The 17,420-nt window shown below is 42.0% G+C and overlaps 1 protein-coding gene across 1 annotated transcript in view; it reads left to right on the forward strand.

The window, feature by feature from the left end:
- LOC127622893 (leucine zipper protein 2-like) overlaps positions 1–17,420 on the forward strand; it is a 167,255-nt gene that overhangs the window by 137,400 nt on the left and 12,435 nt on the right. The window contains exons 8-9 of the mRNA XM_052097029.1: positions 4,080–4,154; positions 4,383–4,550. Coding sequence (XP_051952989.1) covers positions 4,080–4,154; positions 4,383–4,550 — 243 coding nt within the window. The remainder of the gene's footprint in view (positions 1–4,079; positions 4,155–4,382; positions 4,551–17,420) is intronic.

Here is a 17,420-nt window from a genome sequence, read left to right on the forward strand (position 1 = left end):
CAGTCTGACCGCTCTGATCAAATCTCAAATGGCTTTTTGCCGTATGTCACTTTTTCATGCTACCTAAAGACACGTTATACGTCACACATTGTTGCAGCAAACATGCTGGCAACGATGGTGGAAATAAGCTGTGTGGTGGCGGAGTGTAAAGGTCTAGCTGAGATAATTATTAATGGAATCATTCTGAAGTTCGACTGCCACATTGTTTAATCAAAGGTGGCTACCAAACAAGTCCACCAATCAATGCTAGTCTGACTGGACCACACACCACTTTGAACTATGATATTGGTGAAACACTAAATAAAGCAGCGCATAGAAGCATCCTCCGTCTCTGCCGCTGTCTCATAAGGCATAGTCCATGCTGCAGCTACAGTGCCATGTTGTAAACTAAAATCTCTATTCCATTCCACTCCATGTTGTATTTTTTGCATACTGATGCATTGTAATTGCTTTAGCAACCAATGCAGATATGCCAGAAATATAGCCATGGGACACACAAATAAAATCTGATCGGTTGCAATACACAGTGCCGACAGTCACTCATGAAGATCAGATTCCGATCTGATACACAAAAAATCAGATTTGGATTGACAGTCTGAACATAGTTAAAGTGGCCCAACTGGATTGGAAAATGGCATATTCAGTGCACTTTTAGTTGTGCAGACTGCGTGAAATGTGTGACATATGTGAAAAAATCTGATTTGGGCCACATTCAGCTGCGGTGTGAACATAGCCATAGACATCACTAGACACTTGTGTCATAAGGTGTGTCACAAGTGTCATACAGTGACATACAGTATCTTACCCCATTGATTTTCTTACAGATTTTTTGGCCCAGAAAAATAAAACAGATAAGGGTAATATGCACATTCTAATTGAATAGTTTGACCTTTTCATGTGAGCAGGAAAGTCAAGATTCATGTAAAAAAAAGAGTGAACTTTCCTGTCATGTAGGTTGACCTTTCCTTACTTATTTGCTGTGTGAGATGGGAAAATGTCAGCAGATATTTACAGCACATTGCCCCATGGTACTCTCATATAAACACTCGGTTCTCACACAATATGAGGCAATTTAACAGCATTGCTTCCTAATTAAGGAGACTAAAATGTTGGCAAAATGTTGTCCTTTGCATTGTTTTTTGAAAAAATAAAATAAAAATAATAAACTCTGTAATTATCATAATCAAATGTGAATCAAAAGTACAATGCACATGCCCCCCTCGGATATTTGAACAAAGCTTATTTGTAATAATTAAGTATTATTATTGTATGTGATTATTGTATGTCTCTTTGCATGCTTTTCAAAAACTTTCACACCAATGTGACACATATTAAACTTTTATAAATAACTACTAAGTGTTTTTTTTTTTTTTTACCCTAATACACCATGGAAGTCAGGATTGTCACTGGTTGCCCCTTGTGAAAAAAACAAAAAACATCCATAATGTCCCTGATTATTATTATAATTGGTCGAGGTGCCTGCTCTATGAGGGAAAAGTCTGTCAAAAAGCAATATCCAATCTGGGCATACTTTCCTCTAATGTGTTTTTATCTGGTAGACTGAACATCTATTTCTGTTTCCCCATTTGAAATTGATGCAGGAAGATTATCCCTTTTCCTTTTATATTCGTGATTAAAGAAGTTCTTTTCAGAGTTTATATCTAGAGTTGCCTTTTAAGTATGAGACGGATCGAAGAGACATTGTTCAATAATGTGAGGCAAAGGAAGAGTATTCTGTGGCTGAGGATAGCACAGCACCACTTGAGAGAGAGAATCAGCAAGACTTCTTTGTCAAAAGCAAGATTATTTTTCTAGATTTAGCCAGCATTAAATTGATTTTTTTCTGATTCAAAGCACAGCCATTTATCATAATCATGTTTTATTGTATTGGAGTGAAGTGGCTGAATTATGTCCTTGTTTTCAAAGAGAGAGACTGTAACACGTCGTGTGGCACTGGGCTGTTTACCTAAACATATTAGCATAAAGTATTCTCATTTACTTGGCAGTGACTTTGTCACAAACCATAAATTCTCTAACAATTCCTCCAGCAATAAAGGCTTATCTTGTTTTTTATTTGGCTATGATAACATTAGCATTTATGTGGGTGCTATTTAGCAGATTATGGATGTGTTGTTATTTGCTTTTATTTATTTATTTATTTTTATAGCAAAATTATAAAAAAAAAACAGTTTTATCACTTAGTTACTTCTTTGTTGAGGCAATTCCGACTTGGACATTCAGAATGATTGCAAAGTTCTTTGTATTAATTATACTTTGAAAAAACTTTTCTTGATTAATTGGCAGCTGCTAACAATCAAATAAGGATATTTCACAATCTACTGTAATTATGGTAATTTCACATCAATTGAAAGCAAACCCCAGTACAAAATGTGCTACAACGCTATAAATCTAGAACTGTCAGCATACAACTGTATAAAGCAGACATTTATTTAGAGTCATAAGTCACAAGTTCACTTATAGTGTAATACAATATAAACTATTAAAGATTTGATTGAAAAAATCCATCAATCTTGTTTTCGCTTGTGAACCTACAAAGTTTATGTTTTGTTGTATATTAACTGTGATATATGCTTAACCACTGAGTTGCTGAGAGGAACACTTTCTAAGAGCATATTTTTTTGGGACTGATGTGATTTTTCCATTGATTTTATTTCTTGGACAAAACTTAAGGCTTATCAGTTCCTTAAGGTTCCGCTATTCCGTATTCCCCTACAAATCAATGGCTCTTGAATGTAAACAAAACTGCTGTTCAACACAAAAGTCACACTTTTCAGGATTTCAGGAACATTAAAATTTCCGCAAATGCAAAATCAGAGCCTGCTTATGTCGGATTTTAGATGACTACTCATATTTACGAAATGTCTGAATGAACATTTAATTTCATGCTGTAGAGAATGAATTGCAAATGTCTCTCTTATAACCAAGCATACTTTCTATTCCCCAGAAAGCATGTCGTAATCATCTGCCTACTTTGCATGTCTCAATGAATCAGATTTTGCCTTCACACAGTGCCACAGTGATATAATAATATTTATAAAACTAATGACATAGTGAAGGAAGGTCATTACATATTTTTGCTTGAATGATGTTTACTGTATCATGCTCAATTAATTTAGGTATGCATTCACAGTAGGTTTTGGAGCATATATCTGCATTCACCTCCTCTGGGAAATACCATCATGGAACGGACATTAAATACAAATGTTTCCAGGTTTTCTTGTTTATACAAAATTAAATGGCAAATTTACACACACATACACACACACACACACACACACACACGTTGTGTTTCCATGTTTTATGGGGACTTTCCATAGACATAATGGTTTTTATACTGTACAAACTTTATATTCTATCCCCTAAACCTAACCCTACCCCTAAACCTAAACCTCACAGAGAACTTTCTGCATTTTTACATTTTCAAAAAACATAGTTTAGTATGAATTATAAGCTGTTTTCCTCATGGGGACCGACAAAATGTCCCCACAAGGTCAAACATTTCAGGTTTTACTATCCTTATGGGGACATTTGGTCCCCACAAAGTGATAAATACACACACACACACACACACACACACACACACACACACACACACACACACACACACACACACACACACACACACATGTTGTGTTTCCATGTTTTATGGGGACTTTCCATAGACATAATGGTTTTTATACTGTACAAACTTTATATTCAATCCCTAAACCTAACCCTACCCCTAAACCTAACCCTCACAGAAAACATTCTGCATTTTTACATTTTCAAAAAACATAATTTAGTATGATTTATAAGCTGTTTTCCTCATGGGGACCGACAAAATGTCCCCACAAGGTCAAAAATTTCGGGTTTTACTATCCTTATGGGGACATTTGGTCCCCACAAAGTGATAAATACACGCTCACACACACACACACACACACACACACACACATTTTGTTTAAGTAACTTTCAGTAAATGTCTGCCACAACATAAATGAATAGTTTGACTGTCAGTAGGACTCTTGTCAGATTAAGTTTGGTAAGATCATAAGAGGAGCAATGCATCTTCTGTGCAGGGTCAGCAATTGATGGACCTGGAGAATAAACTCAGAGTTGCCAAAGATGAACTGGAGAAGGCCGCACTGGACAAGGTGAGCCTGAGTCTGGCATGAACCCATCATTCAATTCAATGTTCGCTGCTTCTGTATTTTTAAATGTAAACATTTAGAATTAATTCCATTATCTTTTTAGGCCAGTGATTTTGCAATTTATGGCAGTGAGCATGGAGCAAATGGTTTGAGGACAAAATTATTAGATGACATAGAGATAAACATTTGCCCATTCATCTCATGTGTGTTGTCTCATTTAATTTGTTGCAGGAGTCACAGCTGAAAGCCCTGAAGGACACAGTACACATCTGCTTTTCATCTGTCCTACACAGCCAGACAGGAAGTTTACACAGATTTCCAGATACACCCACCAACCTGTTGAGGTATTCTGCCCTGGCCAACAACTCAAGAGTCACCTTTCAACAGCCACATGCAAAGGTACTAACATCCCAATTGAAGTTCATTGAAGTATTATCAAAATTGTATAATTCATTACACAGTTTATATTTTTGGACTGATAAATCATAAATTAGTCAATCGTACATTAGGCTGTTCCTGGAGGCCCCCCAACAGTATTCAGTAATCCACATTTTGGACTCCTTCCTAATCAAACACCTAATAGAATAATAGTATTTTGATAAATAAACAATAACCAATATTATTCAATGTTTTTAAAAATTATTGTTTATTGTTGCAGTAGTTCATACCTACTGTGTGATAATGAATACACCCATAAAGTAAAGTGTTACTATAAAAAATAATTTACTGAAAAACTAAAACTAAACAGACTTGGAGTGAAAACATCATGGTTACTACTGTAACCTCTGTTCCCCGATGGAAGTGTCGATTATAGTGACACAAGGGGTCTCTTTTGAGAGCCTCACATATCTCTGAACTTGCGAAAAGGCCAATGTCAAGTTGGCAGACAGAATTTTCAGAATGTCCCCCGGACATATGGGTATAAAGAGGAGCGGGCGAGCGACTGTCAGACAGGATTTATCTGAGGAGCAGAGAATATGGTTACGGTTCATTACAGTGGTAGGGATAGTGAGGTGGCAAGGGGAACACAATGTATTGATACTTCCTTCAGAGAACGGAGGTTACAACAGTTACCATGACGTTCCCCTTCTGTCACTCACTTGACGTTGTGTCGATTGTAGTGACACAAGGGGTCCAACTTCAAAACACCATGCACTACCAATGTTACGTGACTGCCGAGCCAGGTGCAAGCAGGCTGCTGCGTGCTAGAAGCAGCTGGATCGGCTGCACGTAACCCTCCCCAACACCCCCAATAAAAGGTGTCATATACCGCTCTTAGGTTCCCAGCACCCGTACGGGATCAGGTACATGACTTGTATGGGAGCCAGCCGGCCAGCCGTGCCTTTCTCTCTCTATGTTTCTCGTCATAGAGTTATAAAGCGGCTGGGGCTATCTTAACACTATAGACGCATCGGGAAAGGTGTCCTTTTCCTTTCCTATTTTTCAGGGGGAAAAGGCCCTGCTGAGACCACAACCTGCCCAGACTGGGGGTAGGTAACTTGAGGCTAATACACACCGGGGTTGTCAAGACACCCGTGGACATGGTGCATTGGTAGATCCTGCCTGACAAGGGACAAGTTGCTACAGACACAGCAACCGGGGGCAGCGAGGACTACCCAAGGGAGACACGGGTCCTGCCAGCAGGGTGACTGTATTGCGGAAAATACAACACTGGGAGTTGCCTGAAGCAGGAAAAATGCCTGTGGAGCCCAAGCCCAACACGGAGCACTCAGAGTTCTGTATTACTGAGTTCTACCTGCTCGGACCTGACAATACATAGGACGAGACCTACTCAGCCCTGAGGTTGTAGAATCTAGCAAAGGTGTTGGGTGTTGCCCAGCCCGCTGCTCTGCAGATGTCTGCTAGGGAGGTGCCATGGGCCAGTGCCCACGAGGATGCCACACTTCTCGTAGAGTGTGCTTGAACCTGCAAGTGGAGGGGGAACGGCCTTGGTGTGATAGGGTAGGGGATAGTATCAACAACCCAATGAGCTAACCTCTGTTTGGAGATGGCGTTATCTTTCCGCTGTCTGCCAAAGCAGACAAAGAGCTGCTCAGAGCATCTAGAGACCAGCGTGCGGTCCACATGGAAAAGCAAAGCATGTACTGGACACAGCAACGAAGAGGCTGGGCCTCTCCGCTGAGCGAGACCTGTCCTGACAGCGCGTCCGCCGCCGTGTTGCGGTCGCCCGGGATATGAGTGGCAAGTAGCGACCTGGGTCATGGCTGACTCCAAAGGAGAAGATGGCGGGCGAGAACCAATCGAGTAGCCGTGAGGGGGGAAACGGAGGTTTCGGGAAATCATAGCGGCTCAGACTGGGCGAGCAGACCAGAAGGTGGCAGCCCAGATGAGTCATCAACATCAGACGCCGCTGTGATGCTCTCCAATGCAGCAGCGAAATCGCCATCCAATTCCGGCGGCTCGAAGGAGAATGCCGGCTGGCCACGAGGCGAGCCACACTTATCCCAAGCTCGGACGGAAGCAAGCAAGAGTGCCGGGGGGCAGGTGGTTTGTGGGGTTTTACCCAGCGAAACCGAGCCTGTCGTTATCCCTGAATCACCTACAATGCCAGCCGGGTCCTCCTCAATCCTGTAGGAAGAAGGAAAGACGTGGGAGGCGGCTGAAGTGGCTTTCTCTCGTGAAAAATTAAAGCTGCGACCACAATGTTGCCATGGCTATATTCTCGCACTGAGAACATGAACAATTCATAAAACAGCCCAGGCACACGAGGCAGCTTTTATGACCATCAGAAGTGGAGAGAAATCGACCGCAGGAACTACACAGAGGCGGAAGGGCATCTTGAAAAAGACGCGTCCTGAAAAGGACCTTCAATGCCTGCTGTGTTTTGCACTTTTATGAGTGGAAACTCAAACTCTTTTAGTGAAATAAACTCTATTAGGAGGAGAAACACTCTTTCAGGCAATGAAAGTGCTGTCGAAGCGCCCAGGGGTCAAACTCTTTTAGTGGAAATAAACTCTATTAGGAGGAGAAACACTCTTTCAGGCAATGAAAGTGCTGTCGAAGCGCCCAGGGGTCTGACATTCGCTCGCCTGCTCCCCTTTACACCCGTATGTCCGGGGCGGGGCATGCAAATTCTGTCTGCTAACTTGACGTTGGCCTTTTCTCAAGTTCAGAGGTACGCGAGGCTCTCAGAAGAGACCCCTTGTGTCACTACAATCGACACAACGTCGAGTGAGTGACAGAAGGGGAACCATATTAAAAGGACAAATTGAAAATTAAATACAATTAAATACACTATTCAAAACTAAAATAGTCATGTTACATAAGACCAGTTGGGAAACACTGTAATAATCCACTTAAGACATACTATCCTTATACAAACCTGTTTAAGAAGGAACCACTCAGTTTATACAGTCACTTAAAAAACAAGCCATTAACAGTGCTTCATTTATTTAGCAGACACAGTCTGGGAGAATTTGCCTATGATTTTTTTCTTCCAGATGTTGCAGTAAAGTTAGGGAAGCATGCAGCCTCAGTGAGAAATCTTGATAGTGCAGTTCAGTTTGATTACGCTTCAATAGTCTTGTCCATAACTGAGAGGTCTCCATAGAACAATATCACAGCACATCAAAAGAACTCATAACGCTAGACCTTCAGAAAATGCTTCGAGCATCAACTATTTTCCCCAGAAATATTATGATTTTTAGGGGTGAACAATGTTCAAGGCAGCTATGTCTCACTTGCACTGGCCAAAAAGGGAAAATACAGTAACTATTGCTACAACTAAGCAAACTGGCTTCAAAGTAACTTGGTTTTAGTATGGATTTTGTATGGATCTTAATCTGAAGATAGTTCAGCCAAACTCAACTGTCACAGGGCAGATCATGGGCTAATGAGACCTGATTTAGGTCATAACAGATTATATAGTTACTGTGTTTTGTTTTTGCATGGTAGTATAAATGACACTGGGCATGGAATTAACAAATGTAAAATTATTAAGCACTAATAAAAACATGAAGTAATGTCACATTCGTCTGATTTCTCTAGAATCAATATCTTGTATGATAGAAGTGCTTCTCCTGGAGTTATACACTCCTTTCAAAAAACTTTCATAGGAAAACTCAAATAAAAGTCAACCTTGATACAAAAGTCAATATTTTCTTCATGGCAAACATCATTACTGCATGTCCACCACTATGTCCACTTAAATTTTGCCTTAAGTTTAAATACCTTATTATTTAATATCTGTCCAAGGTTTCCTCTCCAAAAAATGGAACGGGACACCTGTTTGTTTACTTTTGGCATGACGTGCCACAATGGATGCTTCCATAGTAGACAGCATCATTGATTATAAAGTGTAGACAGGGTGTGAGTGTTAACAGTTGTGTTTGAGATGAATAGTCTAATATATTTGGATGCAATGTGTTTGATGTGCATTATGTATGAACCGTGAAATGTACAGTTCTAATGTTTTGGTGCTTGTTTATTTGCTTATTTAACACAGTTAAAGGATGGGCAAGGAGGAGGCAAGAACCGGCTTGTCAATATAAATAATATTTAATGAAACTCAAAACCAAAACACACAAACGTAAACACACACATGACGGACATGCCCGTAATTCTCTCTCTCTCGAACCATCGTCACCGGCCGCCTTTATCCCACATCAGGCCAATTGAGGACCAGGCGCACGATATTCCGGCCCCGCCCCCCTCCGCTAACAAAGTTATGACTGTTTTGGTTGAAAACTTTACTAACATTATCAGTGGACCTCAGGCAAGATAATGAAACTATAAAAAGTGCATTTCATGACCCCTTCAAGTAATAAGAGAATTAAAAAAGCATTAAGCAATTAAGCAAGTTTTTAGTAATTTAGCCATTTTTTTGTAAATTAGTTAAGTCAAATGGCTAAAGAATTCAGATGTACATCCAGTTAAATGGGCAGCGTCTGGGTGGACAATAACAGGGTGGACATTCAGTGGATAAATTAGCCAATTCATGGTCTGTGATTGATATCTAGCAAACATATTTGTAAACTAATATTGATGATTTTATTTCTGTTACCAGAAAAACTGAATATTGAAGTTTTAAAATTACATTAATTTTTCACATATCTTCCCATAACAGGGTGGACATGTTATGCTTGACAACACATGAATAACTCCACAAAATAAAGGAAAACATAAATAAAGCCAAAGAGTCAACTCAAAATAATTTAGCAGAATGGCTGATGTTCCAGTGTGTGTGATGTAATTTCATTACATTAACTGTATCTTCAATGAAAGATCACAGTATCATGACATAACAGGGTGGACAATAAATCAAGGGATACACAAAAAACCTCCACTATCAGTGTTAGAAATATACATTTACCACAAGAGAATACATTTTAATGTAATACTAAATTCTTAATTGTATGGGGGGAAAATAGAAATCCAATGATTTAGCACTTATTTGTTAAAAATGTTTGATGTGCAGTTTCGGGGACATTAGGAAATGCAGATTTGAATTATTTAAAATCTAACTTTAAGCCCACAGAAGTGTGTAACATTATAAGTATTTATTATTTTTAACAAGTCTATCAAAATTGTAATTCGGGGAAATTATACTTTATAAATACCACACACACTTGTACTGGGGACTTAAATATCACCAAACTGTAGGAATGACCCATATATACAGGCACTCCTGTGCAAGATGCTTCTTTATATTGAAAACGCTGCTAAGCGCTACGGGGAACAACTCTAGCTGTGAACCGAGCTAGAGTGTGTGTAACACGTCAATGAACATTGACCGGAATTTATAGCCTCGGCTGATGTAATCATTAGATGCACCTGTGGCCAGGCTATAAATGGATACGTCACCAGGTGTCGTCAGATACTTCTTTTTGAAGAGCAGTCCTGGGACGTCCCAGTGCGGCAAAGCAGCGGAGCATCTCGTTCTGCTTTTTTCAGGGAACAAGGGTTACACATGTAACCCGAGACGTTCCCTTTACAAAAAGCTTCACTACGATGCTGCATTGCTAAGCGCTATGGGGAACGCAATACCCACGCCAACGCACTTGGGGCTGTCCGGACCCCTACGGTTGTGCAGTGTACTCACAAAAACGCGAGCGGTCTCAGACATGAGCTTGAGATGTCGACTCAAGGGCATAAGAGCCCGGAGTAGCATAAACATCTAAACCATTAAATTTTGATGAATGTGTGCGGAGAGGACCAGCCTGCCGCATCACAAACTTGTTCAGGCATGAGCTGAGATGTCGACTCAAGGGCATAAGAGCCCGGAGTAGCAAAGCATCTAACCCATAAAGTTCGATGAATGTGTGCGAAGAGAACCCTATCGCAACACAAATTGTCATAAAAACTGATGAATGTGAGCGGAGAGGACCAGCCTGCCGCATCACAAACTTGTTCAGGTATGAGCTGAGATGTCGACTCAAGGGCATAAGAGCCCGGAGTGCAGAACATCCAAACTAAAAAAGTCCAATGAATGTGTGCGGAGAGGACAACCTGCCGCATCACAAACTTGTTTAGGCATGGGCTGAGATGTCGACTCAAGGACATAAGAGTCCGGAGTAGCAAAGCATCTAACCCATAAAGTTCGATGAATGTGTGCGAAGAGAACCCTATTGAAACACAAACTTGTCATAAAAACTGATGAATGTGAGCGGAGAGGACCAGCCTGCCGCATCACAAACTTGTCCAGACATGAGCTTGAGATGTCGACTCAAGGGCATAAGAGCCCGGAGTGGCAAAACATCCAAACTATAAAAATCTAATGAATGTGTGCGGAGAGGACAACCTGCCGCATCACAAACTTGCTGCAGAGGGAGACCTCTAGACAAGGTTTTAGAGGAGGAGAGCCCTCTGGTAGAGTGTGCCCTAAAACATACTGGCAAAGCTTGATCGCGCGCCTCGTAGGCCCAGGCAATAATGAGGATGCCTCTTTGAGGGCACCCTGCCCACCAAGCCGTGGCAAACCGCAGTGGCCACATAGAACCTGGCAGTGGCGAGGCAAGTGCCCGCTGACAGTTCTTTCTACAGAAAATCCAGAACTGAAGCAAACTGGCAGTAAGCTGGTTCTGTAATAAGAACTTTAGTAGAAGGAAACGCATGCAGGCGAATTTGTGCTATGATCAGCCCCTCCCGAGGGGGGACTGGGCAACTCGGGGAGAAGTAGGGGAGACATTGCGCTATCAACAGAGGCGAAGAGGTCCTCTTCTGCCCTGTTAAATCTACCCAGATCAGTTCCAAGTGGAGGGAGCCCTAGCATTTGAAATGGTCTCGATAATCTCAAGAGAAAACCCTGTGAACCTCATTTGGTACCCTTAGGAGCCAGACATGAAAGGTTTCACAATTCCGGCCAAGGATGAGAAGGTCCTCCCTGTTCGGAATCGCCCAAGGCGAGCCGTCGAGGAGAGGAATTAGCTCCGAGAAACATATCCTGTTCGGCCAGTGCAGCGCCATTAATAGGAGGCAAGACCCTTGCTGGTGAACATCGCCAAGACTCCCAGGAGCAGAGAACCGGGAAAAGAAATGCATACAGACGCATTCTGGGTCATGTATGTGTCTTAACGTCCAAACCCAAGGGGGCTGGGTGATTTCAGGGAGAAGTAGAGGAGACATTGCGCTATTCATAGAGGTGAAGAGGTCCTCTTCTGCCTTAAGATCCAAACTTGTTCCAAGTGGAAAAAGCCCGGCATTTAAAAAGGTCTCGATAACCTCAGGAGAAAGCCCTGTGTCCCTCAGTTGGTACCCTTAGGGGCCAAACATGAAAGATTCCACAATTCGGGGCAGGGATGAAATATTGCCCTGTGCCTGAGATAGAAGATCCTTCCTGTTCGGAATCGCCCAAGGCGAGCCGTCGAGGGAAGAGATTAGCTCCGAGAACCAAGCCCTGTTCGGCCAGCCGGTGCTATCAGTAAGAGGCAAAAACCCTTGCTGGCGAACTCTGGGCAACTACTACCTTAGGGTGGAGTTCTTAACTCCCCCGTTGGTATTTTCTGTCTGGACCGTAAATCTGCTCCCGTATACGGGCATCCAGGTATATAACTGACCTGAGTGACAGGAGCTTACCCTGGGCCCTAAGGAGAATCCGACGTGTCAGAAATAGAGCTGACAAGAACGTGGGTCTCCTTGATGATTTATGTAAGAGGCTACCGCTGTATTGTCCACCCGCACCAAGACATGGCAGCCTCAGGAGGAGGTATTTCAGGGCCAGAAATACAGCCATCAACCCGAGACAGTGACTGTGACAACCGAGCTGACGACTCTCCTATCCCCTTAAGCTGGACGACCACTTAAGGCCGCTACCCCGCCCGTCAGGGAGGCGTCTGTCGTTAGCAGTCTGCGACAACAAGACGCACCTAGAGTGGGACCCAAGGCAGAAAACCGGGGTCTGAACCACATAGAAAGGGAACGAAGCCTGAGGCACGTAACCATTTTTAGCCTAGGGGTTTTGGCCCTTGGAAGAAATCCCCTGGCTTTTGGCCACAACAAAAACGGTCTCTTGAGCAGAAGGTCCAGAGGGATCACCGTGGACGCGGTCGCCCTGAGACCTGGAAATCATTGATACTGATAACAGTGCAACCTTGACCTAGCCTGACTTTGCTCAGGGTGATCTGAATGGACTCAATCCTAGCGGGAGACAGTTGTGCCCGCATTGTGATTGAACTCCATACGATGCCCCGATAGACAGTGTTCTGAGTGGGAGAGACGACGCGTTTCTTGGCGTTGAGCCTCAACCCCAGAGAAACCTATGAGCTAAGACGATGTCCTTGTGCTGAACTGCCAGTTCCTGGAACTGTTTTTTTTGTTTTTACATAAAAAGAAATCCGGTTCACGGTAGTGAGAACACGCTGTTGAAACACGGAAAAGCGGCGAGTGAATTAAATCCTGACGCCCTTATAAGACCCACAGAAAAGAATATATCCGGCAGAAGTTTCCACGCTGCCAGGATCTCTGAGATGGGTATTATATTTTAACACTTCCTGTTGAGGGGTTGTCGAGTGTTTCGCGTCCTGAATAAAATGCAGGAACAGCGAAAACACCCAATTTTGACGGAAGCCTCTACAACCCGAAACACCAAGAGGTGGCAGGAATGGAGGGGCTTCGAGGGGGTACCGGGAGGGGTGAAGTGAAGCACGCGCCCCGTCCCGAGGGGAGCTACCCCCTAATCTAGGCGCAAGACCGTCAGGGTTTTCTCTTACTCGAATTTATAGTCCTGAGGTCTTGCTTCGGGGGCTGGCGTGGGCGGCGAGACTGTCCCCAATCCCTGGGAGGAGGAGCACGACTCGCCATGCTTTGCTTTTGAGCCTCCCTTCAGTCAGGACCGAGGCGGGTCTGAGGCTTGCTCTTCAAGCGCAGAACCCACACTCAGGTCGTCCAGGAGGTCAGCCTGGTACGCCTGTAAAACAGCATAGTGTGCAGAGCAGCACCAGCCTGACCTGCTGCTTAATAAGCCCTTCCCACTAAAGTGGAGGTTGTCCTACAAGGCTTTGAGGGGAGAGAGGGCTTCTTAAGTGACGATGCCGAGCCCGGCGAGAGATAGCCCGCAAGCTTCTCTTCGACCGGCGGCATCACTGAATACCCCCGTGCCTCAGCACCCACGATAGTCGAATATAATGACGTCGAGGGTATGTGAACACGGGAAGAAAATATATATATATATATATATATATATATATATATATATATATATATTATTTTTTTTTAGGGGTTCTCCATGAGCGAAAAAGCTCTTCATGGAGGTTATCAAAGAAGGGAAGGGACCCATGAGGCGTTCCCTTTCTTAGACTGGAAGATAAAAATCTATCCCCTAATTTGGAGCGTTTGGGGGTCTCTTTTTCACGTGGCCAGTCCAATCTGGCAACCGCACGTGTAACAACATCGAGCAATTCCTCTGTAGATTTTATATCGCGGACGGAAAGCTCAGAGGCGGGAAGAGAATCACGATCCACCTCATGATCCGAAGAAGCGTCGGAACGCACTTCTAGATCATGTGAAGGACCAGCTGGGTTTGAGGAGAAAGTGAGAGAAAGGGAACAACCCGTCTCTTGCTCCTCAGCCAAATCCATGCAAGAGCCCCACGAACGATCTTTTTTTTTCGTGAGTGCTGACTCCCGGAAGCAAGCGAGGCGAGCACGACGCACTCTGCCTGTTAAAGCAAATCGCAGTGCTCGCACCCGCCCTGCTGCAATGCGAGAGCAGCGTGCTCTTACCCCCAAACAAACAGCAAAAACTGATGTGTGTCGTCTTCAGCAATAGAGTGAGAAGAGGGGAACAAGCACCGTTTGCGGCTTTTAGTCATTCTCTCTTTTTTAGAAATATATATATATAATATTTTCTAAACAGAAGAGAAAAAAGAACAACGTTCACTGCACACTGCCGAACTGATTCTAACTCCTAACAGAGGAAAGAAAGTTTTGACAGGGTTTGTGAAACACACAGAAAAAGAATCGCTCTGAAAAAAGAGATATCCATTTATAGCCTGGCCGCAGGTGCATCTAATGATTACATCAGCAGAGGCTATAAATGTTCATTGACGTGTTACACACACTATTTCAGCTCGGTTCACAGCTAGAGTTGTTCCCCGTAGCGCTTAGCAGCGCAGCATCGTAGTGAAGCTTTTTGTAAAGGGAACAGCGCAGACAGACACAAGAACACATTCAGAGTGAATGTCCCCTACTAAACTTAAAGGAATAGTTCACCCTAAAATGAAAATTCTCTCAATATTTACTCACCCTTATACCATTCCAGACTTTCTTCTGCAGAACCCAAATAAAGCTTTTTAGAAGAAAATCTCAGCTTTTAGGACTTTGTGATTTTGGAGATTCAAAGTTTGGTCACCATTCACTTGCATTGTATGGACCTAGAGAGATGAGATATTCTTCTAAAAATATTAATTTGTGTTCTGCAAGATGGCATGAGGGAGAGTAAATGATGAGAGAAATTTGCTCTTGCAATTTAACTGACATGTGTCAAAATTACTTTTGACTTACAGGTGCTAGAGAAGTAGCCTAGTTTTAGGAAAAGGTCAAGGGTGTAACTTTTTGAAAACACTTACTCCTTTTCTAGTTTAAATGGACAGAGACAACTACAGTGTAAGCCACTCATAGGTTTCCATCCATCCATCCATCCATCCATCCATCGTCAACCGCTTATCCTGTGTACAGGGTCGCGGGGGGCTGGAGCCTATCCCAGCTAACATTGGGCGAAAGGCGGGGGACACCCTGGACAGGTCACCAGTCACTCATAGGTTTACTTCTGGTAAATAGTAAACACTTTGTGGCACTGTAGGAACATTGCTGTTTGTTCGAGTGGTCCCAAACAAACTTGTAGCTCAACCAACTGTGTAAGTTTGGATCAGGAATATTGGATTGAATCAACAATGGAAGACTTTAAAAGAGGCTTTAGAAATGTTTGGAAAATCTGTTTGGAAATATTTAAAACACATTCTCAATTCCGTTTCGTGCGTCTCTAAAATGTAATCATTGTATTTAAGTGTACCACAAGAATGATCTATAAAACAATACAAAGTATACAATAAATCACCAATACTTTTTTCATAAATTGACAAAAAGTAATTTTCATAACTTACTATTTTTTAATATCTCTTTCTAAACTCTGTAATAACATGTATTGGTACACAAATGTACACAGAGCGTAATAAGCCTGGAACCAATGGAAATGGAACAGTAGAAATGGAAATGTGAAACACAATTAATTCATTGGCAATCTGAATATAGTGAGAACCAAAATATTCATACCACTGCTTTCCCTCCAGGTATCTGTACCAAACATCCGCTAATTAGCTCGTCTTAAACCAAGGAAGCCAAGCCAATTAATTACAGCAGGTGTTTTGAGCAAATAAGTGAGACACAAAACACCCGGTGGTGTTTTGATGTTGTCGGTCCTCTCATGGGAATTGTTTTATATAAAAATATTGCATAGCATTTGTGATATAAAAGCTTGGGGCAAGATTCATGGATATATTTTAGTCCAGGTCCTAAAGTGAAATGTGAAATCTTTACAACACAGAAAGCCATTCTAACTCTTATTCTGCAGTTACCATAAGCTACTATCTTTATGTTTACCAACCATCTTAAAGCTTCCATCTCCAAACACATTAAACTCTTTCTCAACCCAAAAGGAAGATTTTTCATTTAACATGATCACACTGGAACACGAACTGTTGCTACAAATGTTCCGGTACTATGATATCTCCCAGATTCTGTGAAGTAACTGACAAGCGACATCTCCCATCAGACAATTTTGCATCAATTTAAATGCGTTTACTTTTTCCTGTGGCACGACTGATTTTGTTGCACGAGTAGTCTTAGAGACACAGGTTCTGTTCCCATTGAAACTAGAAAGCAACTGCATTAACCCAATCAATGATCAGTGCCATTTTTTACTTTACTGATGGTTAGGTTTAGGGTTGGGGTTTGGGTTAGGGCATGTGGCTAATAAAATATGCATTCCTGTTGACTGTATTACATTATTAGGACTAAAAACAGCTCACTTTAGAACTAGTTTTGGCAACACTCAGTGACTATACATCCAACAACACTTCCATCTTCTGCTCAGTAAGTTCAGACCAATTTCAATAACTTTTAGCCGATCTCACTGAGTTATAAGTCTGTTTCATTCTTCTACATACCTGTGCATTTGAGAAAGTGAGTTTTCTCACATTCAATGCTAGATTATTGGTTCCAAATCTGGCTTATTAAAAAACTGGGCTGCAGTGAATATCACACTGATTTGCGATGGAGAAGCAATAAGTGTGTCATATACTATTTCATTCACTCTGAAGAGCAGAGTCCCTAAGCTGATTATTGTTATGTCATTATTCCTCGTAGGAAGTTTGTAACTGAAGTATTTACCTCATTTGTCTTTTCTCGGTGAATGAGGGATAGGATGTGAGAAGACATCTCTCAGAAGCCATTTCTATTTGTTCTTTAATTCACACTAACTACACACATACAGAGTCAATCCTATGGATTCTGGGGGCCCTAGGTAAAAAATAAGAATAGGTAGATATATATATATATATATATATATATATATATATATATATATATATATATATATATATATATATATATATATATATATATATATTCAATGTACACTCAGGACTCCTTTTTCACTATTTCAGCACACAGCATCACTTGACACTTAGCCATAGTATGGGTCATCTCATATAATTAAAGAGATCTGACTGTCTTCTGTTGTTGTGGTGATGCTGCTAGGGAGTGTCGTTGCCTCTTTCTCTTTATGAGGTGTTGATGTGATGGGACCTGCTGTTGT

This window comes from Xyrauchen texanus, chromosome 29, assembly GCF_025860055.1.
Source record: "Xyrauchen texanus isolate HMW12.3.18 chromosome 29, RBS_HiC_50CHRs, whole genome shotgun sequence".
NCBI lineage: Eukaryota > Metazoa > Chordata > Actinopteri > Cypriniformes > Catostomidae > Xyrauchen > Xyrauchen texanus.